Below are 27,798 nucleotides of genomic sequence, written 5' to 3'. Positions count from 1 at the left end.
GTGGTAGTGTTGTTATGGGGAAGTCCTGGCTTTATGATAGGGTTGAAATGTCCACCCATCTCTATGGTTCCCTCCACCCCTTTGGTCATTCCTGCTCTGATTACTGTGATGAATATGGAAATAAGCTAATAAAATATTACAAAGATCTGTATGACTCTGTACCTATCCACTTGGCATGGCTACCCCTTGGGGGATGGGGTGGGGGAGGAAGAATTGATTTTTCTCCCAGATGCATGGGAGATCAGACAAGGTATCTTCGACATGGAGCCATTAGGGCTGTCTGGGTGGGATGTCAACTCATCTGAATGGAACACCCTACCAAGATAATGGAAATAGCACACCAGGTATTTCAGCCGGAGTTCCCACAGGACCCTGCTGCACATGGCGCTCCGCCTGGGTTCCCATAGGTCTCCTGCTGTGCTCTTAGAGTCTTCTCCCTCTGGGAATGGGCCAATGCTTCCAGCAAAGCTAAGCATTGTTCCCTCTGCCCCTTGGCTTCCACCTGTACCCAGACCAACCCTTGCTCTGCTCAGACCAGCTGGCTAATGACTTTCCCTCAGGATATGCTGGACTCGTCCAACTCTTGTTGGCACTTCCTCAGCAGGTTCCTCACATCTTGGGCATCATGGTCTCACCTCTGGGCTCTTTTTCGGGGTCTCTTTACCCTGGCTCCCAGCCCCCCTGCTTTCTTTCCCATCTGGACCCAGACCCTCTGAGTCCTGGGTCATTGTCAGGTCTTTCCCACATGAGGGCTGAGTAACCCACTCAGTCTCTCCCCAAGATTATGGGCCACACCAGGTCCTTGACCATGCCAACCTGGAATCTAGCTCACCGGCCATGTACCTCCAGCTCAAATTCTGCTGTGGGATAGACTTGGGTCTCCCCATGTACATAGGAGACATGTACTAGGAGGTGTCAGTCTAGGCTAGTTGCCTTCACCTGGTCCTCCCAAACCAAGGTGTACCTACACCTTGAGTCTACCAGACCCTTAACTACCATTCCTCTCAGCTTGACTGTCACTACTGATGGTGGGGCCATGCTGATTTGATTTAGTTGGGGATTAGTCCTGCTTTGAGCAGGGGGATGATCTCCTGAGGTCCCTTCCTCAAAGGTCTAAAGGAAGGCCTAGAGGTCATTGTCTGATCTGAGTTTTGCCAGGCCTGGAGCCAACCAACCACCAGTTCCATCACCGACTGGGTTCTTTGGTGTGGCATTACCCGACTGCCTCTGTATCCACTCCTGCTGGTTGGAGTGGATCTCCTGCCACCATTGTTGTGCTACAAACTGGACCTCCTGTTGCCATTGCGGGTTCTCCATTAATTGCATCAGTAGGACCTGGGTCCCCTGCTGCTGCTGGCCTGCCACCAACAGGTGGATCCCCTCTTCCTTGGCCATGTGCCTCTTGTTGATCAGGGGTTGGTCCAAAAGATCTCACGTCTGGTACTAAATGTAACAGCATGGCACCCACCTCTCACGCGTGCTTGCGATATCAGACTGTACCCCCAGGGCTTCCTCCCTGGAGGCAATGGTTTCACTCTCTTGGTCTACTGTGGTCCCTGCTCGGCCACTAAATAGTTCACTTCCCCTTCTAGGGGTTTCTTGCTGTCTGACTGTAGGCCAGTTCCCCACTGGGCTATAGAGGGGGGATGGGGACCCAGGCCCACCCACTACTCTGGGTCCCAGTGCAGGGATCCTAAGAATAGTAGTCACACGCCACCATATCCTACACTGCTTTCAATTCCCTGGGCCACTTTTCCATGGCCCTAGCCTTCACCAAAGCTTTATCCTTACCCCAGGGCCCATTTAAGTTCAGACCCAGGTGCTAGCCAGGAGCTGTTCCTTACTGCCCCAATCCTTGCCAGCACTGAGCTGTCCATGGTGCTGCAGTTCCCTTTAGCCAGGTAGGAGCTCTACCTGTGCTCCTCCAGATCCAGCAAGGAACTGCCTCCAGCGCTCCAACTCCTTTTATATGGCCCTCCTGTGCCCTGATTGGCTGCTTCCCCTGCAGCCACTCTAGGCTACTTGGAGGACTCCTCTACTGCTCCTTGCCTGGTACAGGTTGGTAGGACACTGAGGCCTCCAGTAAGGGGTCTCTGGGCCTAGCCTACCCCGTGACAGACAGCCTGCATGGTTAGCCAAATCCTTGTCCCTGCACAGTGGAACCATACCAGTTCCACTTGGGTTAGGGCCATCTGTGCTGACAGGGCAAGGGAAGCATCCGATACAGGCTGTTTACATCTATCTATGATTAAAAACTGAGAACTATTCTTGGTTGTAAAAGTACCTGTTGTGTTTCCTCAAACCTGAATATTTTGAGCTAATATAATGACAAAAATACTAACTGAAAGAAGTGAAACATTTAAGGGGAGGTGTCCCACGGCACCAGGAGAAACACTGCAGCGATGCTTCCATTTCTCCTTCAGCCTTTATCAATTCTGCAAGGATGATGCAGACCTTTCTTCTCAAATTATGCTTAGAAATTCCTTCCTGTGTCCCTTTCATGAAATGACCAATGGATATTCATTCTAAGGTCACAAACTGCCATTTCTATAACAAGGCTACATACAGCATGTTGATCTAGACATATGTCCTCTGTGCAGACACTCGGATAATAAGGAGAAAATTTGCTTCTGTTGAGTTTACCATCAAGATTTATTGATATGAGAGACAAATGTTGTATGAATCAATATTTAAATTGAGGGAAATTAATCAGGACATTAACAAACACAAGAAGTCAGTTTACGTACGTTTACATATTCCAAATGTTTTCAATCAGAAGTATCTGCAGCTCTCTCCTATGGCTGCGAAGATGATGGCACAGAGCCAGAATCAAACTATTATTTGCTTCTTATTAGCCAATCAGGAAGCATATAATTGCATAACTGAACTGATTGGCTGAAGCAAGAAAAACAGTTAGCTTCTGAAGAGCCAATCAGGATGCAGTCATTTGCATTTGAGATCTAACTGGTTAACACTGTTAAAGACTTCAGTATAGTTGATCTCTGAGGAAGCAAACAGCAGAAATTTACTGATGCATCACAGGACAGTTTCGAGCCAATTGTGCACTAGGATTTTCTTCTTGCACACACACATTCCTAATTATTCTCTTATTGTAGATAAATGCACTTTCTTTCTCCCTAATGGTCTCCCCCTCAATACACACAGAGCTCTTCACATCAGCCCATGCTCTGGCAGTGGACAGAATATACTTGTGACTCAGGAAAGGTTAAGACTAATTCCTGCTCTGAATTAGTTGTGTTACAAGAGCTTAAAAAGCCTGGAGAAGGAAATGCTAAATTTTCACCTTCTCCATTTTAGGAGATTTTTCATTTGGTCCTAAAGCACTTTGTTATGTGATAAATAAGGGTACTGTGCGATGTCCACCCAGACACCTGATAAATCAGCAATGGAGAAAGTAGGCTGTGGCATAGGCTCTGAATTCTCTGCCTTCCATAAAACCTTGGGAAAGAGCATTCTGTGGCATAATCAAAATAAGAAATTACTCGCAGTTCAATGACTAGATATTTTTTAAGTAGGAGGCATAGGGCGTGAAAAGCAAGCCCAGCACAATTAGCAATAACATTCTCATCTGGTGTGTCAGCCCCTCCTTGCCAGAAGGAAACCTCCTGACAGGGCCAGGCAGGCAGCATGTTTGCCTGTATGGTAGAACTGGCCACGCCACAGCAGGAATGTCCGACAAGTTGACGAGAAGTCACCCAGTACAGATGGGCAGATGCTGGAGTGGTAGGTGCTCTCTCCCTTGTGCTCAGGCATGCACAGAGCTCTGACAAATGACGCAGCCATTCTACTTTCACCCATGCAGTCTCACCAAATGTGAGCTACCTCCCACCACATAACAGCATTGACCTAGACAGCTCATATTAATGGGTATTTATACAGGATTCATTGCACATCAGTCCATTCTGGCTACAAGTTCATAAGGATAATATATCTACATAGAGACAGTAGTACAGTATCAGCTATTTTCCAATACAAACCTCTACCCCAACCTTTATTTGTAGGTCAAAGAAAGATCCTCTACTACAGCAACCTTCCTATGACCTTTGACATTCATTTTTTAAGATAAAAATCCAGTGTGGGAAAAAGGCACATATATAACAAAAGCAGTGCTGAACAACCACAGGAATAAACGGACATGGACTCGGATTCCTCTATCCACATCATCTGCAGACCCTGATCATATTACCTCCAAGGGGTTGCTAAATCTAACTCGGTCTGGTTCTCAAGTCCCCTTAACCACTGCCTATTTCAATTCATTTATAGTTAGTTACATTATATATATTTCCTTTAGAAAGGACATACTGAATTGCTTGCTAACGTGCACAGAGCTTCTATATCTTTGGAAGACTGGAGCCTTTATTTCTCCACATCCTTTCTTCCAATCCTAGCTCCTGAGCTGTTAGCTTTCTCTTCTTGTCTCTTTGGGGAGAGCTGGAAGTCCCTTGTAAAGTCTTCTCCAGTTTTTTTGTCCACAGGTGTCTGTAGCCGTGGGGTGCCAAAGAAACCCCCCTCACAGTATTCCCAGGAAATGATGCAGAACAGGAGATGATTCTTCTACCAATAACATAGGTTTCCTCTGGTCACGTATGTCAGACCATGGCCAATAAAACGAGCAGCTGCCATGGACATCTCAATTTAAAAGAGATTACAGTCTAAGGGAGTGTAGTGAGGGCTGCCTGCCCATCTGTTTGGGAGAGACAGGCAAAAAGAGACACCACCGAAGTCATCCTGTTCTCAGCAATTTGTCTCTTTTCCACTCAGGTCAAATGTTACAGTCCATTTGTTCTACCAGAAAGTAGTGAATAATATCAAAAGTGGGACGATCCTTTATATCTCGGCTCCAACACTTTAACATCAGGTCAAACACAGAGTTTGGACACAGAGGTGTTTGGGACAGATAGATCTGCAAGCAGAAAAAATACAACTACTTCAGTGTTATTAATTACCCAATTAATAACATGGGACGGCTGCCATTTCTCTAGGTTTTACAAGACAGTGAACAGCCATGCATTATCTTAACACTTACTGCGGTGACTTCGTCTGGGCAGGTAAAGTTTCACCATCATTTTCTTTGTCAGCCCCTCAGGGAGGAAACTGATACATGCATAGACATTAGCTACGTGGGTGTTTTGTTAGCTCAGTTGATAACAGAGCTGTGATCAGAAAATGGGATCTCCATCTAGTGAGAAATTGCAACATTTCAAAATTTGTTCCAAATCTAAACAAAAAGTCAAAATTTCCATATTTCCCATGAAATGAAAATTCTGAAAAATGTCAATTCATTTGATAACGGAGAATTGTTTTGTTTTGCTAAGATAAAAACGTTTCATTTTAGTAATAGAAAAGTTGCAATGAAAGTCAAAATGGTTTTTACCTTACTGAAATAAAACATTTCAACCTATGAACAAAACGAAAAAGTCAAAACCATTTGTTTTGACATCTTTCTGCCTAAAATGTAGTTGAAACCGACAGGTTCCCATGAAATGTTTTGATTTCAACAAAGCTGCATTTTCCAAATGAAAATGCTGTCAAAAATTTTTCAATCACCTATAGCTGAGAATCCATTTCCCAGTGTGATGAACTGGGGCTATGTCTGTACAGCTTACGATAGTATGAAAACTCACTGTATCCTGACTGCCTCTATATCTCCAGATCCACCATTTCCGAGGGGCTCTGTAGCAGGTACACGCTGGACAGGGACCATAGTACTTACACTTCACAACGGTTATGCTAAAAAAGCAACTGAATCCTTAGAAAAAACAGTTTAGCTGACTACTCTGAAGGGAGAGCGAGAAGGTAGGAGCTGTCCAAGTTTACCATGAGTAGAAGGAAGGAAAAACCCATGGGGGGAGAGAGAGAGAGAAAGGAGGAGAAGGACAGAGGCATGGTGCAAGAGAGAGGAAGATCAAGCTCTACAAGGGATTCTTTCTTGACATAGATGGATCCCCAAGGACTCACCAGGGAAGGACGACTCAGTGAGGAGACTGTGGGTTCAGATGTTTATTGCTTTGTTTCATATGTGCTCTCCTGCGCTTTACATGATTAAGTAAAGAGCATAAATGTGTTAGATCCTATGCAAAGTGTGGAATGTGTGCTCCCCACTTCACAACTGCTGTAGGCCCCTGAGAGAGAGAAATTGTAACCAGAAGCCTCACGCCATTTGGGTGGAGTTCAGGGAGCGGGTTAAGTGACTGGGGCAGCTGGAGGGGCAGCCTAGGGCTGGCGGGCTGAGCAGTTCCGTTTGAGAGTCAGTGCCCAGGAAATGTGCCAGACAGACCAAAGGAGGAAACAATGCTGCAGCCTGCTGAGGCCCAGGGAAACTTGAACCTCCCCAACCAGGCATTCAGAGCAATGGAGGCGCGACTTCTCCTCGCAGCAGTCCTAGTGGGTGGTAAGGAAGGGTGCTGGCTAGGATCTGTAGCACCTAGAATCACAGGAAGAATTTGTGCACCCTGCCAATAACTGGCCCTTTGCTGGCAGTCTCAGCAGAGAAGCCAAGGCCTATGTGAGCCATGATAACACAACTCTGTGCCATCACTAGATAAAACAATCTCCAGGTCAAGGCACATTGGTACAGACTGTGTGTGTGAGGGTTACCCTGCTGCTCCAACTGTTCTAGAAAGAAACAGGGGACTTCAAGCTTAAGGGCTGTTGAACTGGTACCTTCTACCTTCTCTCTCACTGAGCCATTGTGAACCAATCAAACCAAGGATTAGATTTACCCCCTCAAAACCCAACTTGGAGCAAATATCTTGGTCTGAAAGCATAACAGTGAGAGAATGCAGTTGTCCCTGGGGTTTTGTTCAAATGGCTTTACCCTGCATGGCAGCAGATTTTGGAGGTGCTTTTCACAGGAATCCATCCAACCGATGAGTAGCTCCACGGGGCACTGTTCAAAGGGCTTTTCCTCCTGACCAGTAGCTCAAAAGGTATTTTACACAGCTCCAAAAATGAGATCTGGGTCACATCTCCGACACTCCCCTGATGGATGTGTAGTGAGATAGTTCCTGATACCCTTAGACGTGGCAATGAGGCCAGTGCACATTCTGGGGCCCCCTGAAAGCTAGGGAATGGGCCACAATGATTTTTCTTCCTCTTCTCTATCCTTTCTTCATGTTGAATTGTTCCTGAGTGTCTAACTGGATCCAGTTTGGAAGCATTTCGTCCATTTGGAAGAATGAAAAAAGCCGTGGGCTTTTCTGCTTGATTGGCACTCTAAGAGCTGCCAGTTACTAATCATGAATGAGCACGATTACAGCTCAGCAAACTATTCATAACAAATATTGTATGCAACAAATGTAGCTGCCCTTTCAGCTCCAGGCACATCTCTGGGCAGACAGGGGTGTCCTGAGATGGATTTAATGTTCCAAATTATTCTACATCTTTATTGGTGAATTGTTTTAAGCTCTGTGAATTGATCCCAATTCATTCTCCAGGCATATTTTGATACACTATTTGCTCACTGCAGTGATTAGTCACATAAGGCAGGTGATAGCTGAATGACTGGCTGAACAAGCCCTTTCAGGGATCATACTTTTTCAGATAGAAAATGGACAAAGCCCCCTTCTCCTTGAACACCTTCTTCCCTTTCTCCCCTGTTGTGGACCTTGAGGTGTTTCATCTCCTCCCTGACGCTTCAGCAGTCCTGTCCCTGCCTGTTGCCTACCTCCATTGCCCCCAGGCTCCTTCCAGTCTCCTTCTCAATCTGTCATGACCCCCCGGGCCTTTCCCCTCCTAATGTAAGCCAGTGTGAGTCCACACAACCCTCAGTAAACCGTCCCTCAACTCCTGCTGTCTCTCCCTTCATTTCAAAACTTGTTGAGCGTGCATTCTGCAACCAACATGCACCAAACTCCTCTCCTCCAGCTCTGACCTGGATCCCTTCCAGCCTGGCTCCTGCCCTCTGGACTCCACTGACTCTGCTCTCAGGCTGGTCTCTAATGACCCCCTTGGCCAAATTGAAGGGCCTCTTCTCAGCCTCCTCCTCCTCCTCCTCTGCAGCACTCGTTCACAGATTGGAGTCTAAGGCCAAGAGTATGATGATGAACAGCACTTTCCCACATGAGTCCCTCCTTTGGGGTGGACCATGCAGAGGCCTGGCACCTATGAATGATAAGACAGCAGTCACGTGGCTCCCAAGAGAAGGGACAGAGTTCCATGGAATAAAGGGCACAGTCAGAGAAGGATCCCAAAGGATTTTGCTTCAGCTGCCATCTCGGGGGAACACAGGGGGCAGGAGAAGGCAGAGGAACAGCCTCCTGCAGGGTGAGCACAAGGAAGGCAAGTGGGGGCTGTGAGGGCCAGGGTCACGGAAAAGGTCCGGCCAGAGGGGAGGAGCTGTTCCCATTGGAGATATGCGGAGGAGACACCAAGAAAGTGAAGGCTGACAGTGGGTTAATGGCTGCATCAGAGACAGCAGGAATGCGGAGCGTGGATTGGGCCAGGAGGAGGTGACGAAGGGACTCAGGGAGAGCAGCGTGTGGAGGCAGGACACAGGGGATCCAGTGGGGTGCAAGAGAAGGGGAAGAGCCTATGCACCGAGGGTCTCTGAGGTGAAGGGGGAAGGGAGGCAGGGCAGCTGCTGGAGAGGTCAGGGATGGAAGGCGGAGGATGCCAGGGCTGTGTGAAGGCCAGGAAAAGGGAGCTGCTGAACAAGATTCGGGAGAGCGAAGGGGGAGAAGGGTGCCTGAGCTGCCTCACCTGCCTGCCCTGGCTCCGGAAGAACTCCCCCGTGTTCTCGATGACCTGCTCATCCGAGAGGAGGCTGTAGGGCTGCTCCTTGCACAGTGTGAACATCTCCCAGAGCGTCACCCCAAACGCCCAGACATCGCTGGCTGTGGTGAACTTGCCCTGTGGAGAGAAGAGCGGGTCGGCCGCTGCCACACGCACAGGGCTGCTTTGTGCCCAGCCTATCGATCTGGTGGGAAGAGTTGAGCGTTTCAATCCACTGTCTGCACACGTGACAGGTAGGGAAGCAGAAACCCAGCGAGGGGGAACTGGAGACTCACCGCTCCTCCTCTGAGCAGTCACACGTGGTACGGCATGCCCTCGCCATAATGCCCTTTACGATCTCAAACCTTGGGCTACAGCGAACCTGGTCCCTGGATCCCACCTCGAGCCATGGCAGTGCTGCTCAGAGGATTCAGGCGGCCTGGGGCAAAACGGAGGAGCTGCAGCGCTTGTACTCACCCGGTGGCAGTCCGGGTCTTCGGCAGCGGCAGGTCCTTCACTCGTTCCGCGTCTTCGGCAGCACTAAAGGACCTGCCGCGGAAGTGCCACCGAAGACCTGGACAGCTGTCAGGTGAGTAAAAATTAAAAAGGTGCCTCTAGCCAGGGAAGGGATTCTCGGCCAGAGCTTGCAGGGCTCCTGCGGAGCCTGGGGCAAATTGCCCCACTTGTCCCCCCCACGGGCAGCCCTGGCCCTGCTGCTGGGGTGGGAGCTGAGAGCCCCTCCAGCTCCGGGTCTGTGGGGGGCTGAGAGCTCCTCCGTCCCTGGGGCTGTGGGGGCTGAGAGCTCCTCCGTCCCTGGGGCTGTGGGGGGCTGAGAGCTCCTCCAGCCTTGGGGCTGTGCGGTGCTGAGAGCTCCTCCGGCCCCGGGGCTGTGGGGGGCTGAGAGCTCCTCCAGCCCTAGTGCGGTAGGGGGCTGAGAGCTCCTCCAGCCCTAGTGTAGTGGGGGGCTGAGAGCTCCTCCGGCCCTAGTGTGGTGGGGGGCTGAGAGCTCCTCCAGCCCTGGGGCTGTGGGGGGCTGAGGGCTCCTTCGGCCCCAGGTTGTGGAGGGCTGAGAGCTCCACTGGTCTCGGGGCTGTGGGGGGCTGAGAGCTCCTCCGACCCTGGGTCTGTTGGGGGCTGAGAGCTCCTCCGGCCTCGGGTCTGTGAGAGGCTGAGAGCTCCTCTGGCCCTGGGGCTGTGGGGGGCTGAGAGCTCCTCTGGCCCTGAGGTTGTGGGGGGCTGACAGCTCCTCCGGCCCTGGGGCTGTGAAGCGGCAGGGCACTGAGTGCTCCTCCAGGGCAGAGAGCTGTCAGCCGTGGCCATGGGCCGGAGGAGCTCTCAGCTCCTGTTGTGGGGCTCAAGGTCCCAGCCACCCCCTTCCCCCAAGCAGGGCTCTTTCGCTACAAAGAACCCCTGGCTATAACGAAGAAATGGCTCGGCTCCCTAGGGGCTCGCCACAGCAAGGGTGTACCGAACTTTTAAACCTGGGGTGGTAGGTGTCCTGGATATTGACTGCAAGGAGGCGAAGAGTGTTGTGGGGTAAGAAACACATGGTGCCTGCAACCTCGGCAGTAGGATTTTGAGGAAGCTGCTCTCTTTGCCAGGGAGCTGCGTTCCAAGCAGACCTTCTGGAGAAAGAGTCTCGTACACACTCGCGTCTTTCCCATGTGCAGGGGGCAGGGAGTGACTGCAGCAATAGAGCCAGGCTGCAGGGTGGATGGGTGTCTTCGCTGGCAGATGCCAGACAGACCTAAGAGGTTGCAGCTTGGGGAAAGGTCCCTGGTTCGGGAAGCAAGAAATTCAGGGTGTTTCTGCCTCTCTCTGAGAGATGGTGTTTGTGTCACCAGCAGCAGCAATCCCAGGGCTGAGCTGCTGTGCTCTCCCCAACAGCACTGGAGCGTGGTCCTTTGCGCTGAGCAACACGTGGTCCTTTCTTGGTGGTTGAGTCTTGGCATTAATCAGCTAACAAAATGACAGCAAGGTGGTATGACATGAATACATTACGGGGGGCGGGGGCAATGAGTTGCTGGGGGCTTAGCAAGGACCCAGGTTATCCTGAATGGAGATTAGGTGCCACAAAGAAAGAAAATGGGCCAGTTCTGTGTGACACCTCCAGTCATAATCTGCAAGAGGGGATTAAATGGCATGGTTCACAGACGCTACATTTTTTTCAAGTTGGAAACACCACTGAGGACAGAAATAATACAAAGGAACCTAGACACGAGAATGTTTACCTACAAAATGTGTGGGCCTGTATCTTGGGATGATGATAACTGTATTGGGCACTAAGGGAAGTGCGGGGCAACTGCATGATTGGACAGATTAGTTAGAAAATGAAAATCAGGCTGAATCTGAGGGGAATGTCCTGAGAGTGAAATGCCTCAGGCTGCAGAGCTGGCTCCTGAGGGGAAGAGGTGGGAGCCATGTTGCTTGGGACCTTGAAAACTAGACTAGGCAAATCAGTAAAGGCCGTCCTGTGGGTACCAGTCTTACCAGGCTGGCTGCGTGCATGGCGCCCTGCAGTGCTTTTTGCCTCTAACTCCCATCCCTATGAGTCTTGCCACCTTTTTGGTACCGTTACAATACTGCTGGCAGCTCTGCCTACCTAGCAATTAACTCCAGGGCCAGATTTTCAAAGGTATTTGGGTGCCTAGAGAGGCAGGTCACCACCTCCTGGGATTTTCAAAAGTGCCTCAGCAGGGTCCAGATCCACAAAGGGTGTCAGGCACTGTGACGCTGAGCAAATCACAATGGGAGCTGCCGAGGAGAGGGGTGTGTTTTAAACCTCCCCCCATCAGGGATCTAGGGACCTAACTCCAGGCCGCAGGGAAGTGCCTATCTCTGAGCTCTGAAATCCATCCCCCTGCTGGGTTTCTGAGCCCAGGCTCCAGCCCGGCTGGGAACATCTACACTGTTATTCTTAGCTCCGCTGCCTGAGCCCCGGGAGCCCACGTCAGCTGACTAAGGCGCTGAGACTCGCTGCTGCAGGTTTTTTGCAGCACAGACATACTCATAAGCGCCTGCCTCGCACCACACACGGCGACTGGAGGAAGCAGCGCTGGTGGCACCCACCTTCTAGCTTCTAGCCCAGTCACTGGCGTACTCCCTGGGATGTCGCAGACCCAGGTTCAGCTTCCCCCCCTCTGCCTGAAAGGGAGAAAAGACTGAACAGGAGCCTCCCGCCACTCAGCTCAGTGCTCTAACCACGCAGCTATGGGATCAGCCGACATGGGGCGCCTTCAATCTCTCCTATTGATGCTGTTGCACTGTGGATTAAACAATGAAGAATCGCTGGACCCGAGAGAGAGCATGTGAGAATGACTCTGTAGATTGGTGGTTTAGGCATTCATGTGGGAGGTGGGAGACCCGGGTCCTGATTCAGTGACTCTCTAGTTATTTAGCCACAGTGGAACAGCTTCAACAGGAGCGACGGAGGGCTCACTGCCCCAGAACATCCCCCAGCTCAGGAGTTACAGCACTCACCCGAGAGGGGCAAGCGCCCTATTCAAATTCTTTCTTCCAGTCAGAGGAAGATGGGAAAGGGCTGAAGAAAGTACTCCAGTTGGAACTTGGGTTTACTCTGGACTTTGGTTACTCCAGAATAGGTGGAGTGTTTGGTTTAGCAAAACAGACTTACCAGCCAGCGGAAACTGAGGCACCAGCCAGTCTGGCACACAGAAGGTAAGAAATTTGTCACAGTTTAAGCACTTAAAATTCAGTTTAAGCTAGTGAGTTGAGGAAGAGGGAAAAGATCTCTCTTCTTCCCTTCACATTTTGGCAACTGGTAAATGGAGGCACAGAGAGGTGACTTGCTCAGATCTAAGCAGGGAATCTGTATCATTCAGGACTCAAAACCCAGTGTTCAGACATTCAGTCCTGTGCTGTAACCATGTGGTTGCCTTCCTTCTCTGGAGGAAGAGATGGAGTCAGCGCAGTTTGCTGGAACAGTGCCATTGCAGTCTGCATGGTGGAGAGTCAAAGGCTGCACACAGCATATGGGATGCATGGCATATAGGGTGCATCTATTTACCAAAGCGGATACAAGATAAGCAGTACAGGCAGCTGCCAAGATCCTATTGATTAGTAAAGGAGAAGTAAGAATAGAAAAGGAGACTTGTGCTGTTACTCAGTTTCCTGTATTGTGTCCCCCCAACCCCGAGGGGCATCCACAAAAGAGAGAGCGAAGGAGCGCTGTGAGCAGCCCTTACCAGGAGGATACTTTCCCAGGCCATCCAGCGTATTGGCAGCACAGCTCTGCCCTGGATACGGTAATAATCCCCGCTGTACAGATTCCTGCTCATTCCAAAATCTGCAATCTTGATCGTGTAGCTGTTCCCAACCAGGCAGTTGCGGGTCGCCAGGTCTCTGTGCACGAAGTTCAGGGAGGCTAAATACTTCATTCCAGAGGCAATCTGGGTGGCCATGAACAGTAGGTTGGAATAGCTGCATTTAAAATAAACAACAGAAAATCAAAGGAGAGTTTTCTCTCGACTCTTCCTGCTGTGGGAATCTTGCATGCTGTGTGTTGCAATAAGCACAGTGGTGTCACTTCACTCCCTCATTCCTCACTATCCCTGTCAGGCTAGACTGTACATTTACAACAAACTGTCTTTCCTGATGCGTGAGCCATGTTTCTGAGGTGGCTGGCCAGGAGCAGCCAGCTTGCACCTGCAAGTTAGACTCTTTGGGTACGTCTACATTGCAGCTGGGAGCCAGCCTCTCTGCCCAGCTAGACACATTTGTGCTAGCAGGCCTTAAACGCGTGCCCTGAAAAGAGCAGCGTGGACATGGCTGGGCCAGTGGAAGCGTGGGCTAGCCACGGGAGCACGGATCCGGGGGGGCTGGGGAGCCCAAGCCACAATGTTCACACTGCTATTTTAGCACACTAGCTGGAGCTCCGCTAGTGTGACTCTGACTCCCTGGACCCTCTCCCAACTGCAGTGTAGACATACCCTGAGATGTTGAGAGCCCATAAATCAGGGATTTCACAGTGGTGGGCCAGATTTTCCAAAGCATTCAGCTCTCATTTAGTCACCAAAAGAAGCAGCCAGATTTCCAAGGGTGCTCAGCACTGGCTCCTCGGCCATTTTGATAATAATTTGTGCCGATCCCTTGAAAATGTAGCTCCAAGCTATTGGGAAATCTGGCCTCACGTCACACAAGTCCTTGATTTATGGGTGCTGGGTGGGGCTTAGGTATCTAAGTCACCTGACTGGCAGTCACAGAGGAGAGGCTACTGCCTGTAAATCTGGCTCTAAACGGCACATTGTTATTTCTTGGGGAAGAGCCTGTGTTCCTGCAGGGCTGAGAAAGGGCAGGACGTCCTGATCACCACCATTACCATGTCTCTGGAAATACGGTTTGTTATTTTTCATGCCCTTAATCCTGCCCCACTGGGCACATGTATTATGACACTATCTTTAATTACATGATCACATGTGGGTTTTCCAGCGGACCCTGTCTCAAACAGGTCAGAACTCGGAAGATGAGTGAATGAGGCAGGTGCCTTCAGAAGGAGAAAATAAAGTCTTGTGGTTAAGGCACTGGGGTAGGACCCAGGAAAGAAGGGTCCTGTCACTGGCTCTGCCACCAGCTTCCCTGGGATGGGTGGCAAGTCCCGTGGTTCAGAATTTTCAGAAGCAGCCACAACTTATTATTTGTGTTATCGTAGCACCAAGAAGCTGTGCTGCTACCAGGGTACTGCACTGCCTGGCCAATTTGTGTGGGCTCATGGCACCAACACACACCAGGTTGTTACCTTTGCACCACGTGTGTATTTATTCCTTCCTTACCAAGTACAACAGTGTACGGCAGATTACAGCAAGAGGTGATTTCCCCACAGCCTTTCTTCTCAGCTCAGTCTCACCCTCTGAGCTTTCCTTCTCAGTTTTACTGGCTTCCTGCTCCTTTCACTTATGTCCTCCCAATTAGGGGTGGTCTACACTAGGGGGGGGAATCGATCTAAGATACGCAACTTCAGCTTCGTGAATCAACTTCAGCTACGTGAATCGCGTAGCTGAAGTCGAAGTATCTTAGATCGAGTTACCTACCATCCTCACAGCGCGGGATCGACGTCCGTGGCTCCCCCTATCGACTCCGCTACCGTCGTTCGCATTGGTGGAGCTCCGAAGTTGACAGGAGCTCGTTGGGGGGATTGATATATCGTGTCCAGATGAGACGCGATACATCGATCCCAGAGAAATCGATTGCTACCCACCGATATGGCGGGTAGTGAAGATGTAGCCTTACATCGTTAACCCAGTGATTGCCACCCAGGTGCTCATAATCCCCCAACAGAAAATGTTTAATTGCTCATAGCTGAGCTTGCAGCCTTCTTCATGCTGCAGCATTATCAGTGACCGGGGTGCTACTCATAGTGTCCATCACAGGAACCTAACCACGGACAAGAATCCGTTGTGCAAGTCACAAAGTACAAACACAGAACAACGAGACGCTTCCTGCCCCAAAGAGTTTGCAATCTGAGTATAAAACAAAAGACAACAGACAGACAGACAGATGGGGGCCCACAAAGAAACAAGAAGACAGTGTCGATCAGCAGGATGGGCCGTGGTCTCAGCACACCAGCAGCCTAACCATTGTTGTCAGCATCACCTCAAAGGAGAATAGTGAGGAGGGGTTTGAATGTGTATAATTAGGCAGAGTGTGGATGTTTACAGGGAGTTCCTCCCACGACTGAGGAGCAGCACGGCAGAAAGCACACAGGGGCCTGTCTGGAGATTTAACAAGTGGGCAGTAAAGGCTGGTGTTGGCCGGAGTAGAGCAGGGAGTTGACCCTTGAATAGCAAATGAGAGATGACTGGTGGGTAGGGATAGGCCATGTAGCTAGGTGGGGATAGGTCACAGAGAGGCCTGAAAGCAAAGCCAAGCAGGCACTGGGGAGGCTGTGGAGGGATGCAAAACAGAGAAGGAGTGACAAGGGCAAAGCAGTGGGTTTGGAAAATGATCTTTGCAGCAACACTCTGAATGGCTCTGAGCGGAACAAGACTGCATTTGTCAAGGTCACAGAGAAGGATGTGGCAGTCATCCAGATGTGAGATGAGAGCCTGGACGAACATTTGAGCTGTGTGGATGGATAGGAAGGGCTGGCTCTTAGATGGTATGGATAAAGAAGGGCAAGATTTAGACATAGCTGGACACGAGGACCTAAACAGAGGGCTGAGTCAAAGATGACACCCCGTTTATGGGCCTAAGCAACAGCATAGTGGTGCTGTCTACGGTGACTAAGAAGGAGATAGAGGAAGGGTTTGGGGTGAAGGTTAGGAGCTCTGTTTTAGCCATATTTACCATGCAATGGCAGCTAGACTTCCACAAGGAGATGTCCAAGAGACAGGCTGAGATTTCAGTTTGGACAGAAAAAGGCAGATCTGGAGCAGAGATTACCCAGAGATAAGGTGGAGAGGGACAAGGGAAGGGAACCCAGGACACAGCCCCGTGGAACCCCCACAGAAAGTTGCAGGGGGCACAAGGAGGATCCTCCCAAGGGCACGCTGGAGGAATGATTAGAGAGGAAGGAGGAGAATCAAAAGAGGACAGAGTCACAGAAGCCAAGGGAAGGAGAAGATTTCAAGAACAAGAGGATGGCTGATGGTGCCAAAGGCAGCTGACGGGTCAAAGAGGATGAAGACGGAGGACTGGTTCTGAGCTTGGCTAGAAAGTGGTCATTAGTGACTTTGCTGAGCGTGGTTTCAGTGGAGTGCCAGGTGCAGATGGGATTGGAAAGGGTCTAGGGTGGAATTGGAGGAGAGGAACGTCAGACAGTGATTGTAAACAGAGCGTTCAATGAGCTAAGAGATGAAAGGCAGAAGGGAGATGCGGTGGAGTGGCTAGCAGGGTCAAGGGTGGGCGTTTTAAGATGGAAGAGACTAAAACATTTGTATTGTGCGGGGAATGAGCCAGAGGCAAGTGAGGGCTAACAAGAAGAGTAAGCGAGGGGATGAGAATGGGTGTGAGGGAGATCAGGAGATGGGCTGGGGACACTGGGGCAGGTGGTGGGGTTAGAGGAGGAGAGCAGATGAGAAACTCCTGTTTCTATGACAAGAGAGAAGGAGGCAAAGTTATAGAAGGGGAAGGGAAGGCTGTGTCTTATTTTGTCAATGTTCTCTTTGAAGAAATTAGGTAGCTCCTGTACAGGAGGAAAAGTGTGGGAGGAAGGGTTTGAGGATTGAGTCAAAGGAGGTGAAAAGTCAGCTGGGATTGCACATGTGGAATTTGATGAGGGTGGAAAAGTAGAGTTACTTGGCATAGGACGATGGCAGAACTGAAGGAACAAGTTTCTGGCATGGTCAGAGGATATTAGAGATGTTCTGCTGCATGAGCGCAGGAACAGAGGATATGGGGGTGGGCTGGGGCTGGCAAAGGATTCAAGAGAACCAACAATCACAGGGAAGAAAGGGAAGAGAATGCACAGAGCAGAGAGCAGCAGAGAAATTATCAGCATTGATGGAGAGAAAGTCAAAGAGGGTATGTCTACACCGCAATGTAAGCTCAGGGTTAGCACAACTTGAGTTATCAGACCCTGGGATTGTTAACCAAGGGCTTGAGCATCTACACTCATTTGTGACTCCAGGTTAGGAACTGGTGAACCCTGGGTCCCAACCTAGGGCTCCAGCATCTACACTGCCCAAGTCCAACCACCCAAATCCCAGACTTCTTAGCACCCTCTAGCCCTTTCTTCGTGGTGCAGTGTGGAAGAACATGACTGTCCAGAGGATCAGCCCATGGGATTGTGGGATACTCCGAAAGCACAAGTCCAGTGGGGCTGCGTTTACACTACAAAGCAACAGGGCTTGAACCCTGGGTCTCAGCTTGACTCAGGCTCGGACCCTTCAACCCCCGTGAGACTCTGGGTCTGAGCCCTGGGTTAGCATAATTTGTGTGAAGATGGAAGGGGAGGGGTTAGGCTTTGGCCTGAATTTGAACCCTGGACACACCCAGAAGGATCGAGTGACAGCATGAGGGGGAGCTGCTGAAAGAGACCAGGTGATGGGGGACCTCAGAACTCATGGTGAGCTCCCAGAAAGCAGGGCTTGGAGAAGACCAGGTCAACCGAATGGCTCTTCTGGTGAGTGGGAGAGCCCAACCAGTGCTGCTTGTTAAGTGATGAGGTGAGGGCGAGGAACCACGCAGCTAAGGGGTCGGAGGGGTCATCACTATGGAAGCTGAAGTATTAACTCTGAAGGACTAAATTGTCCCAAAGAGTCAAAGGGGTCCAATATTAAACAGTTGTAACCAAGGTTTGGTATACAGAGACCTCAGCTGTCTTAGTCCCAAGGCAAAGCACCACTAAGCATCTTTAACCTTTTATTAAAGAGACAGAAAAGAGGGGAAAACAGTTAAAACATTTGAAATGTACAGTGTTGAATAAGGCTTTCTTCTTAACGATATCCCTTGTTCCCTTTACCTTTAGCTGACGAGAGTTTAGAAGGAAACCACCTCCAAGTGACAGGTTTTTAGGTGGTGCTACACATGGGTATAGCTGTTCTTTTGGGGGGAAAGGGAAGAAGTGAGGTGAGCTGGACTGGAGTGTTATTGTGGCTGCTGTTGAAGTCCGATCCTGTTTTCTAAAAGACAAACCAAGACAAACACACACAAAATTGGGGGAGAAAAGAACAGCCAAGATGGAAAATGCAACTTCTGTCTTGGGTGATAACTCTTACTTGCAACTTCCCTGCTAGAGGAATAGAGGCACAGCACCAGGTCTGATCAGCCACTCTGAGTCCTGGCAAACTAGTACCAGCATCGGGCAGTTCAGGGCATTGCTTTTATCTGCTTTTTTGGTCACAGCAGTGTTGCAAAATATGCAGTCTTGGCTGGCTAAGATAGACTCTTATTAGACAGAAGGCAAAAGGAGATGGATAGGAAAGAGAAGAACTATGGTGGAGAAAGAAAAGAACACGCAGAAGGGTGTGCGGGTGGCGGCGGGTCTCACATCCCAGATAGTTTGGGATTTAACTGAAGTCGGTGGAGGTGGTGATGTCATCTGGGACCCTCTCTCTGGCCCATGCTGGTCAGGACATTGCTCAGGATCTGGACTCTGAAGGCCTAACAGTGTCACAGTGGATCATGAGGGACTCAGGAGACAGTGGGGGTAACAACCAAGATAGTGAAGTTCGCTCCTTCAGATTCCCCTGTCATTCAGTCAGCCATGATCTGTCTCCAGTTTTTAATCCGTCTGAAGTGTGCCATGTTAATTCTGTATTGTTCTAGTTTTTTAACCAAAATATCATGCAGCTGCTAGTGAAATGCCTCACAGAAGGCACGATTGCACTATCAACCAAACTTGTGATCTCATAAAATAAAAAGATATCAAGTTAGCTTGACAGGATCGATTTTCCATTAAACCCATCTCAGTTGGCACTGATTATATTATCCTCCATTAATTATTTATCAGTCAAATCCCATATCAGCTGTTCCATTATTTTGCGAGGATCAGGGTCAGGCTGACAGGCCTATAATTACCCAAGTCATCCTGTTTAGTTTTTTTAAATATTGGCAGAACATTTGCTTTCTTCCAGCAGACTTCTGGAACTTCTCCAGAAGTTGACATGCATCTGATGAAGTGGGTATTCACCCACGAAAGCTCATGCTCCAATAAGTCTGTTAGTCTATAAGGTGCCACAGGACCCTTTGCTGCTTTTATGGAACTTCCCCAGTGTTCCAAGATTTATTGAATATCAACATTAATGGTCCAGTGAGCTTTTTAGACAGCTTGTTTAGGAAAAATGTTTCTACACAAAAATTAATAGATGAATCTGTAGCAGATCTGGGGCAACTGGCCATTTAAAACTCTTTAGAGTCTTTTTCAACCATTATGTGTCAAAATTGAAAGTTTATATGTTAACGGGTAACAAAAATATAAACTCTTTGTTGGATAAAATTTTCTTTGTTGTACACACAAGATTCCTCCACCATATACACAACATTTCTTCACAGGATAAAATCCTCTCTCTCAGATAAAAACTTCTACATCATTGGCTATACTTTCAATCAAATTTTAATCTTCAGTGGAGAGAGTTTTATGAGTTGTTCCAGAGACAGAAGGTTTTATCTGCCGGAGAAATTAAGCTGCTGCTGAATTAACTCTTCTCTCTCAAGCAGGCAGATGAAATCTTCTCTCTCAGTCCCGGCACTAGTTCTGTACGCACACTTTGGAAGCCATCCTGCCTAGGTTGCCCTCAAACCCCCACATGCTCCTCAACTCCCCTCACTTAAACTTTTATAAAAAACGGGAAATGAATACACAAAACTGTATGTGTAGCAGTTTGGGTTGTCACACCCACAACATACTTGGCACAAACACACAAATGCAAGGGGATAAAGCCACCTACCAGTACATATCCTCTAGCTGTCCACCCACAGGCTTCCACTTTAGCACTGCTACCAGTACTGTCCACAGCTGTGGATATTAGATGATGTAGTTATGTCGCAGGAACCAACTGGTAGAGGGCACAGAGGCATATAGACTTAAAGGGATCGTCTGGGTTCACCAGAAGGGGTCATGTAAGGTCTCTACTGAATGCCTGCATCACCCACGTCATCGTAACCATTGTGAAATGTCTGTGCAGATAACATGTACGGAGTTTGTGTATGTTTACTGAAATGTGTGTTTTTGAAGCATGTACATTAAGACAAGTCACTAGAAGGTGATTCTAGGCAGGAAGGGGGTAGCAAACACTTATTTCTCGAGCAGACCATGGCGTATTGTATGCCTTTGTGCCAACTCAGTTAGCATAAAAAACAATGGCCATACCTGGAGACTGGCTAGGTTTGCTGCCTGGGCCAGGCGCAGGCCTGAGGATTTACAAAGACAAAGAAACCCCGAGGTAAATCTCTTTAGAGGGGACCTCCTGTGGTAAGGGACCATATTCGGTAACTGCAAAAAATAAGTGGAGAGGGGATGATTTCACCCCTCGGTCTGCCAAGACAAGCTGCAGCAGGCTTGATCTTAGGAAAGGAAGGTCAGCCCTCCTGGCTGAAAATGCTGGGGCAATGACTTGGAGTAAGCTACCTGTAGGAGACAGGGGAATGTCTTGTGAGTTCAGTTTAGGCTCTAGAAAGCAGGTTATGAGTTTACCACCATTTGTTTCCAGTGTTCTTTCTTACTGTCATTTGAATCTCTGTTCTTTATAACAGACTTCCAATTGTTTTCACTATAACTATAGCGAAATGTTCTGTGTTAAGCAGAGTAGCGATCCTGAGATGACACTAGCACATTGGTGTGTGCTCCTCCTTTGGGAGCAGAGACTCTGAGCTCTGGTCTACACGACAGACCTGTATCGGCGTAACTGCATGGCTCAGGGGTGTGAAACATCCACATCCCTGAGCGATGTCGTTATACTGACCTAACCCCTGGTGTAGACAGCGCTATGTTGGAGGGTTTAAATGTAAGCTTGCCCTGACAGTTCTGTGAGTGTTCAGTGGAACAGCAGCTGGGCACTCCACAGGAACACTCGGAGGAGGTGGGGATTGGTGTGCGCCTGTTGCTAACCAGCGCAGAGACAGCAAGGCTGGCAGAGGCTTGGCAGGCAGCGTGGGTGGAGTCAGGAGGCTGACGCACAGTGGCACAGACAAGTGGTAGCAAGGAGCATCACAACCTTGGGTACCCCGGGGAAGTGTTGGAGTAGTTTGCTGTGTGAGGAAAGAGTGGCTTGGTAAAGGGTCTGACAGAAGCTGGAATCCTGTGGCAGGCAAAAGTGACATTGTGATGTGTGGTCTGTGGTGTACAGTACTCGTGGTATGTTACACGTGTAGCATCCTTAACAGGTTTACAATTCAGATTGTTTTTAATATTAATATACTTTAAGTTCAGGGCACTGAAACTGTTGCATTAGAACCTGCGACTTCTCCTCTTACCTGACGCATGGAATGTTGTTTGAAATGGCGAATTTACTGCAGATCTCCCGCTGTGACAGGAACTGGTTGAGGTCTCCGTTCTCCATATACTCTGTTATCATGCACAGAGGGTCATCACGCACACACACCCCCAGCAGTCGGATGATATTTGGGTCCTTCAGACGGGACATGATCTTGATCTCCTTTAGGAAATCATTTCTTAAAAAGAGAAAGACAAGTCTGATTCCTTGCACACTGTCCTCTTTTCCTTTGCTTGAGAAATCTGGGAGGAGTGAAGGGGAGATAGACAGGATCTGAATACTAGGAATCGGAGTTTTTCTGAAGTCTCCCAAAAGAGTTGTCTGTCTTTTTCTCCCTGAAATATTCTCCCACTGATTTCCCTTTATCTTGCTTTGTAACCAGAGTGCACCCTCTTGAAATCCCCTTTGCACCTACAGCTGCAGCACAGAAACAACTCCAGAGCCACACAGGTTCTGCAGGGAGGGAGACTATGGCTGGGCCAGGCCCCAAGAGGGTTTTCTGAAGGTAGAAGGGAGTGGTGGGGGAGAAGGTGCACAGGCTGTTCCAGACGTGGTGATGTCAAAGTCTCAGGGATAAAGGATGATGTAATAGCACCCTGCAGGAAGTGAAAGTTTCTATCCATCTCTTTATCCTGCATCCATCACTGTAGTATATGATCAGGTTATTTTTCTATCAACGTGTCTGTATTTCTATGGTTTCTCCTAGGAACTGGATCAGCCCATGGGGCCAGCAAACTAGTATTCTGTCACTGACAGTGGCTAGTATCACAGGAAAGGGTAAGAAACCCAAGTGCTGGCCATGATGGGAAATCTGCTCTTTGGAAGCGTTTCCTCCTAATCCCCAAGAGCTGGAAGTTGGCTCATGCCCAAATAAACTCTTGAGAGTTTTTATCCAGTGTAATGTCACTGTGGATGTTCCCATTCTCTACATAAATGTCCAGCTTTCTGTGAAACTGGCCACCCGTGTTGTTTTCATGTCATTCCTTATAACTCACACGATCACAACCTTTTCAAAGTACTCCTCCTCCTCGGTGTCTTCATGACCCTTTCCTGGATTACCTGGACTTGTTCACCTATTTCTGTGTGCACAGCATTAGTGGATAAGCCCACTAGTGCCCTGCTGGATAGGGGGAGTGAGATCATAAAATAGATCATTATTAATCAAACCTGTCCATCAAGTATGGACTCTAGCTCTCTGCTCATGAGCTCCACTCAGCAGCCAGGATAAAACTGACATTCCACTGACTTCCATTATCTCTGTTCAAATACCCACTCATGCACTAACTGCTCATATATGCACACACCAAGGGCTGACTCATCTCTCGCTTACCCAAGTGTAAATCTGGAGTAGCTCCACTGAAGTCAGTGAAGGTAACCTATGTAAAACTAATTTCAGAGCAGAATCAGACTTCATATTCAGATTACAGCTGTTGCATAGTGTCATGTGGTTACCTGGCTGTTTTGTTGACATTGGATCTTAGCATTTTCACTGCCACTAGAACCGGTTGTTTGGTGAGTTCCATAGATGAGAGTCCCAAAAATTCCAACAGGCCATCTGCTTCACACAGGTGTACCTGGAAAAGGGAGTGCAGAGTCAGCCATGAACATGTGATAAAGTCAGAGAAGAAGAGGAAAAAACACATCACGTTATGGATAATCATTATGGTTAGAATTGACTGAATTATCCCTTGAAAGTAAAATATTCAGTGAGTTTAGTCTTTTTTTGTTTCTGATCAGAAAAAGTTGAAAAACTGCTCCTGGATTCTGTGAACAGATTTGTTATTTGTAAGAATTTGTTGAAGAGCTTATGTGAGCTACTTTCATCCTATGGGTTATTTGTTAACTGTTCACTTCAACTATTGAGTATTCATGATATTTGATTGCTCATCTACCTATGTCACATGGTATGGTTTCTATTCCTGAACCGAATATCTGAAACTTGAAACAAAGAAATAACAAATAGCAATACCCTGTTTTCACTTGCAAAGTACAGCTATGCCCCAAACATTTCTGCAAATCCAAGCCCAAGTGTGTGAATGCTCATTAAGAGCAACAAAGGGCACAGAGGTGGTCATTTCATAGTCTAATATTTATGAGCACTTTTCTTGCAGAACTCATCCAGCTCTATGGACCGTTTTAGCAAATGGCCAAGACAGTCATAGAAGCACTTTACTGCTGCTGCAATAAAAGGCATTCACTGGCCAAAGAGACTCGATTTCACACCAGTCCTGAAAACCATTTGGAGTGATCCAGAAAATCCACTGCTTCACCATCACCTTCTGCAAACACTTTGAAATAAGCGAAGATTTGAATCACCGTGATAACTGGCGAGGTGATTAACATAAGATAATGGCTTCTTGAACAAGGTCCTCCCTGTGTTGCACTAACAAGTTCCATCTCTGATGAACTCCAAAATCTCTCCTGACTAGCCACAAAGGACCAGGATCCATTTTTGTTTGCAGTGTAGTTGTAGCTGTGTCGGTCCCATGATATTAGAGACAAGGTGAGTGAGGTGTAATAGCTTTTATTGGACCAACTTCTCTTGGTGAGAGAGAGAAGCTTTCAAAAGAAGTTGGCCCAATAAAAGATATTACCTCACCCACCTTGTCCCTCTAAGGGTCCATTTTGCAAGCTGTAGATAGCCAGCAGTCCTCCAGCATAGCCTGCATCTCTATGTGTAAAGCACAGGTGTGGCCTGGGGACCTCTAGGTGTCCACTGGCAGAGGACACAGAGGTGCATAAGGGTTACAGCATATGGATTCCCCAGGGCCTGGTCTCTATGTACTATTTTGCCAAAGGGCATCATGGGTGGTCTCTATTGTTATACTGGTCTCTATAGTCATTGCCAGCTGTATGTACGGATAATATGTGAGGAGTTCTGTATATACATCGAAAATTTTGTTCTGAAGGTCTGTGAATCACCAGAAGTTGATAAACAATTTTCTTTCAGTCATATGATGTTCATCTAGCAGTCTGTCTCTACGTAAATTGAGTATTGTACAGTTCTCAATGGATGCTCATTTGCAGTCTGAGCCGAATGCTAGTGAAGGGATTGTGAAATCTTCACTGAGGGAATTTACAGGAAGAAATAAATCAGCAGGAGGGAATCCTGACTATAGGTGAAGACAATGGAGTTCTGGACTATACCTGTAGACACAGGGACTCTCTCCGCATCCTTCACCAAGGAAGTAAGCTGACAGTGTGTTTGCTTCATGAAAAAAGGCTCACAGCCAGCCAGGCTGTCAAATGCTGGTTGGAGAACTTTAGGTGAGAGAAACTTCATCAGATGGGAGGGTATCTTGTGAGTTAAGTCTTTGCTCTAGAACAAACAGTGGCTCGTGAGCCACAATGCGGATCTTTTACCTTTCAAATGCGGCTCGCAGAGCCCCCCTACACCCTGCCATTCTCCACCTACCAGACTGGGGTGGGTCGCTTCTGTCATCTGGATGGGTGACTGAAGAGACCTATCCCGTTAGAAGCCATAGTGGAAGGGCACCGAGAATTAATATGCTTTGATGTGATCTGCTCTCTAGTCTTCCTGATCATTCTTGGCATTTCTAGGTTGGAGCAGCATGACCCATATATCTCCTGGTGGTGGAGGAGTAGTAGCTTCCCTTCCAAATACTCTCACAAAGTGTGCCTTCAACAAAGCAGCCAGCCCCCACGTGAACCATTCCCAGGGCCCCAGGATGGAAGGAAAACCTCCGAAGCGAAACCCCAGACGGCAGGGGGCCAGCCACTCAGGAGTGGCTCCAGGCTAGAACCTCAGCCTCCACGCCAAGTACCGCGGCTACCTGGATGCATTCAAAAAGACTCACTACCCCCATACAGAGACTACAGTTGCCCAATAGACTTAGAGCCCAGGGCAAAGGTGTCCTACAAACAGATTCCATGTCTGAAACACAGCTGGAGGCACTACATGGGTTTACACAGGAAAACCTTGCCAAGTGCTTCATTCGGCGATCTGCCTCTCCAGAGGGGACTCTATGTGAAGGAGGAGGACAGCTCACTATGCCTCTGCACAGACCAGGGAGTGGGGAGGGGTGGGCGCAAACTGCAGCCACATACGGCTCTTCCCCCCCCCCCCCCATTCTCCGCCTACCAGACTGGGCTGGGGGGAAGCTCGGGACCTCTGCCTTGTACAGGGTGGGTGGGGTAGGGGCTTCTGCCTAGCGGGGGTGACTTGGTCCTGCAGGTCCCAAACCCTTGAAGAGCTGCAGGTTGAAGGGCGACCAGCCCCTTCCACCATTTCTGGAGAGGATGGATGGATTTCAGGAAGGGCCAAAGGTGGTCTGAGCAAATGGTCACAAGAGGGACATGGGTGGTCTGACCTAGTGGTCTGAGCAGGAATCAGGCTGGGTCAGATCCCAGGAGGTTAGGGGAGAGGGTAGCTTGAGAATCAGGCATCAAGAGGCAAGCAAGATCAAGTTATCAGGAGGTCAGAACCTGAGACACGGAAGAAGGCAAACAGAGTCAGGTAGCAGGAAGCACGCAGGGTCCTGTTACATGAGTCCAGGGTCAGGAGTCGGGTTACAGGCAGTAATCGTAAAGCGCAGTCGAGGACAAACCAAGGCCAGAAGTCTGAGTCTAGGGTCTATTGCAAGCAGGGCCTGGAGCACGGAGGTTGTCGCTTTTGTTGGTCAAACAGCTCACCATCATGGCTTCGTGGTTTATATGGTGGCATCAGCCAATCGGTGAGCTGTGAGGGGCCACCACCCAGGCCCTGCTAGCTGGTACTTCCTGCTGAGCTTAGAATCACAGGGTCCTCCAGTGGCCATCCAGCCTAAGCTGCCAGGGGTGATGAGGAAATGTCATCAGCACAGAACCCGCATGTCTGCAAGTTCTTGAGTCTATCACTATAAGGCATCGTTTTTAAAATCATTCTTGTGGTTCTTCTCTGAACCCTCTCCAATTTATCATTCTTCTTATCAAAATCAAAGGGAAAGAGGAGTTCAGGAGAGCTGACAGTTTCTCAAAGGGACAATATTAAAGACACAACAGCAAACTAGCCTGATGCAAAGGAAAGATAGGAAGAATAGTGAGCTGCCAATATGACTCCATCAGGAGCTCTTTAATGACCTGAAAATTAAAAAGGAATCCTACAAAACGTGGAAACATGGACAAATTGATAAGGATGAGTTCAAAAGCGTGTAGGGACTAAAATAGGAAAGGCTAAGGCACGAAATGAGTTACATTTAGCAAAGGCGATAAGAAGAGATCCTATATGGATCAGGAGCAAGAGAAAGAAGAAGGAAAATGTTGGTCTTCTACTCAGTGAGGAAAGAGAGCTAATAACTGACGACAACAAAAAGACTGAGATTTTAATGTCTATTTTGTTTCACTCTTCACTAAAAAGGTTTGTGGTAGCCAGATAATTAACACATTAATATGAACAACAAAGGGGGAGGAACGCAAGCCAGAATAGGGAAAGAACAGGTTAAAGAATATTTAGATAAGTTAGATGTATTAAAGTTGGCAGGATCTGCTGAAATTCTCTCTAGGGTACTACTTAAGGAGCTAGCTGAAGCATTCAGGGAAGAATTAGCAATTACCCTGGAGAACTCATGAAGGAAAGGTAAGATCCCAGAGGACTAGAGAAGGGCAAACATAGCAGCTATCTTTAAAAAGAGGAACAAAGAGAACCTGGGGAATTATGGACCTACTACAGAGAATTCTTTCCTGCATGTCTGGCTGGTGAGTCTTGCCCATATGCTCAGGGTTTAACTGATTGCCATATTTGGGGTCGGGAAGGAATTTTCCTCCAGGGTAGATTGGCAGAGGCCATGGGGGTTTTTCGCCTTCCTCTGCAGCATGGGGCACGGGTCACTTGCTGGAGGATTCTCTACAGCTTGAGGTCTTCAAACCACGATTTGAGGACTTCAATGGCTCAGACACAGGGTTGATACAGGAGTGGGTAGCTGAGATTCTGTGGCCTGAATTGTGCAGGAGGTCAGACTAGATGATCATAATGGTCCCTTCTGACCTTGAAGTCTATGATTCTATGGTACACCAGACAGCCTACTTTCAATATCTGGAAAGATCCTGGAACAAATTATTAATTAACTGATTTGTAAGCACCTAGAGGATAACATGGTAATAAGTAAAAGCAGCAAAGAGTCCTGTGGCACCTTATGCATCTGACAAAGTGGGTATTCACCCACGAAAGCTCATGCTC

General features: G+C 48.5%; 1 protein-coding gene across 2 annotated transcripts in view; it reads right to left on the bottom strand.

Moving 5' to 3' along the window:
- Positions 1–2,682: 2,682 nt before the first annotated feature.
- The window catches only part of LOC116816114 (discoidin domain-containing receptor 2-like), a 158,926-nt gene continuing 133,810 nt past the window's right edge, over positions 2,683–27,798 (bottom strand). For both annotated transcript variants that reach the window (XM_032765159.2, XM_032765233.2), the window contains 5 exons: positions 23,076–23,197; positions 21,604–21,801; positions 12,939–13,173; positions 8,722–8,871; positions 2,683–4,924 (listed from right to left, as the gene is read on the bottom strand). In XM_032765159.2, the coding sequence (XP_032621050.1) occupies positions 4,784–4,924; positions 8,722–8,871; positions 12,939–13,173; positions 21,604–21,801; positions 23,076–23,197 (846 nt within the window). In that variant the 3' untranslated portion in view covers positions 2,683–4,783. The remainder of the gene's footprint in view (positions 4,925–8,721; positions 8,872–12,938; positions 13,174–21,603; positions 21,802–23,075; positions 23,198–27,798) is intronic.

Source organism: Chelonoidis abingdonii, chromosome 24 (genome assembly GCF_003597395.2).
Source record: "Chelonoidis abingdonii isolate Lonesome George chromosome 24, CheloAbing_2.0, whole genome shotgun sequence".
NCBI lineage: Eukaryota > Metazoa > Chordata > Testudines > Testudinidae > Chelonoidis > Chelonoidis abingdonii.
This window is presented reverse-complemented; position numbering and strand designations above follow the sequence as displayed.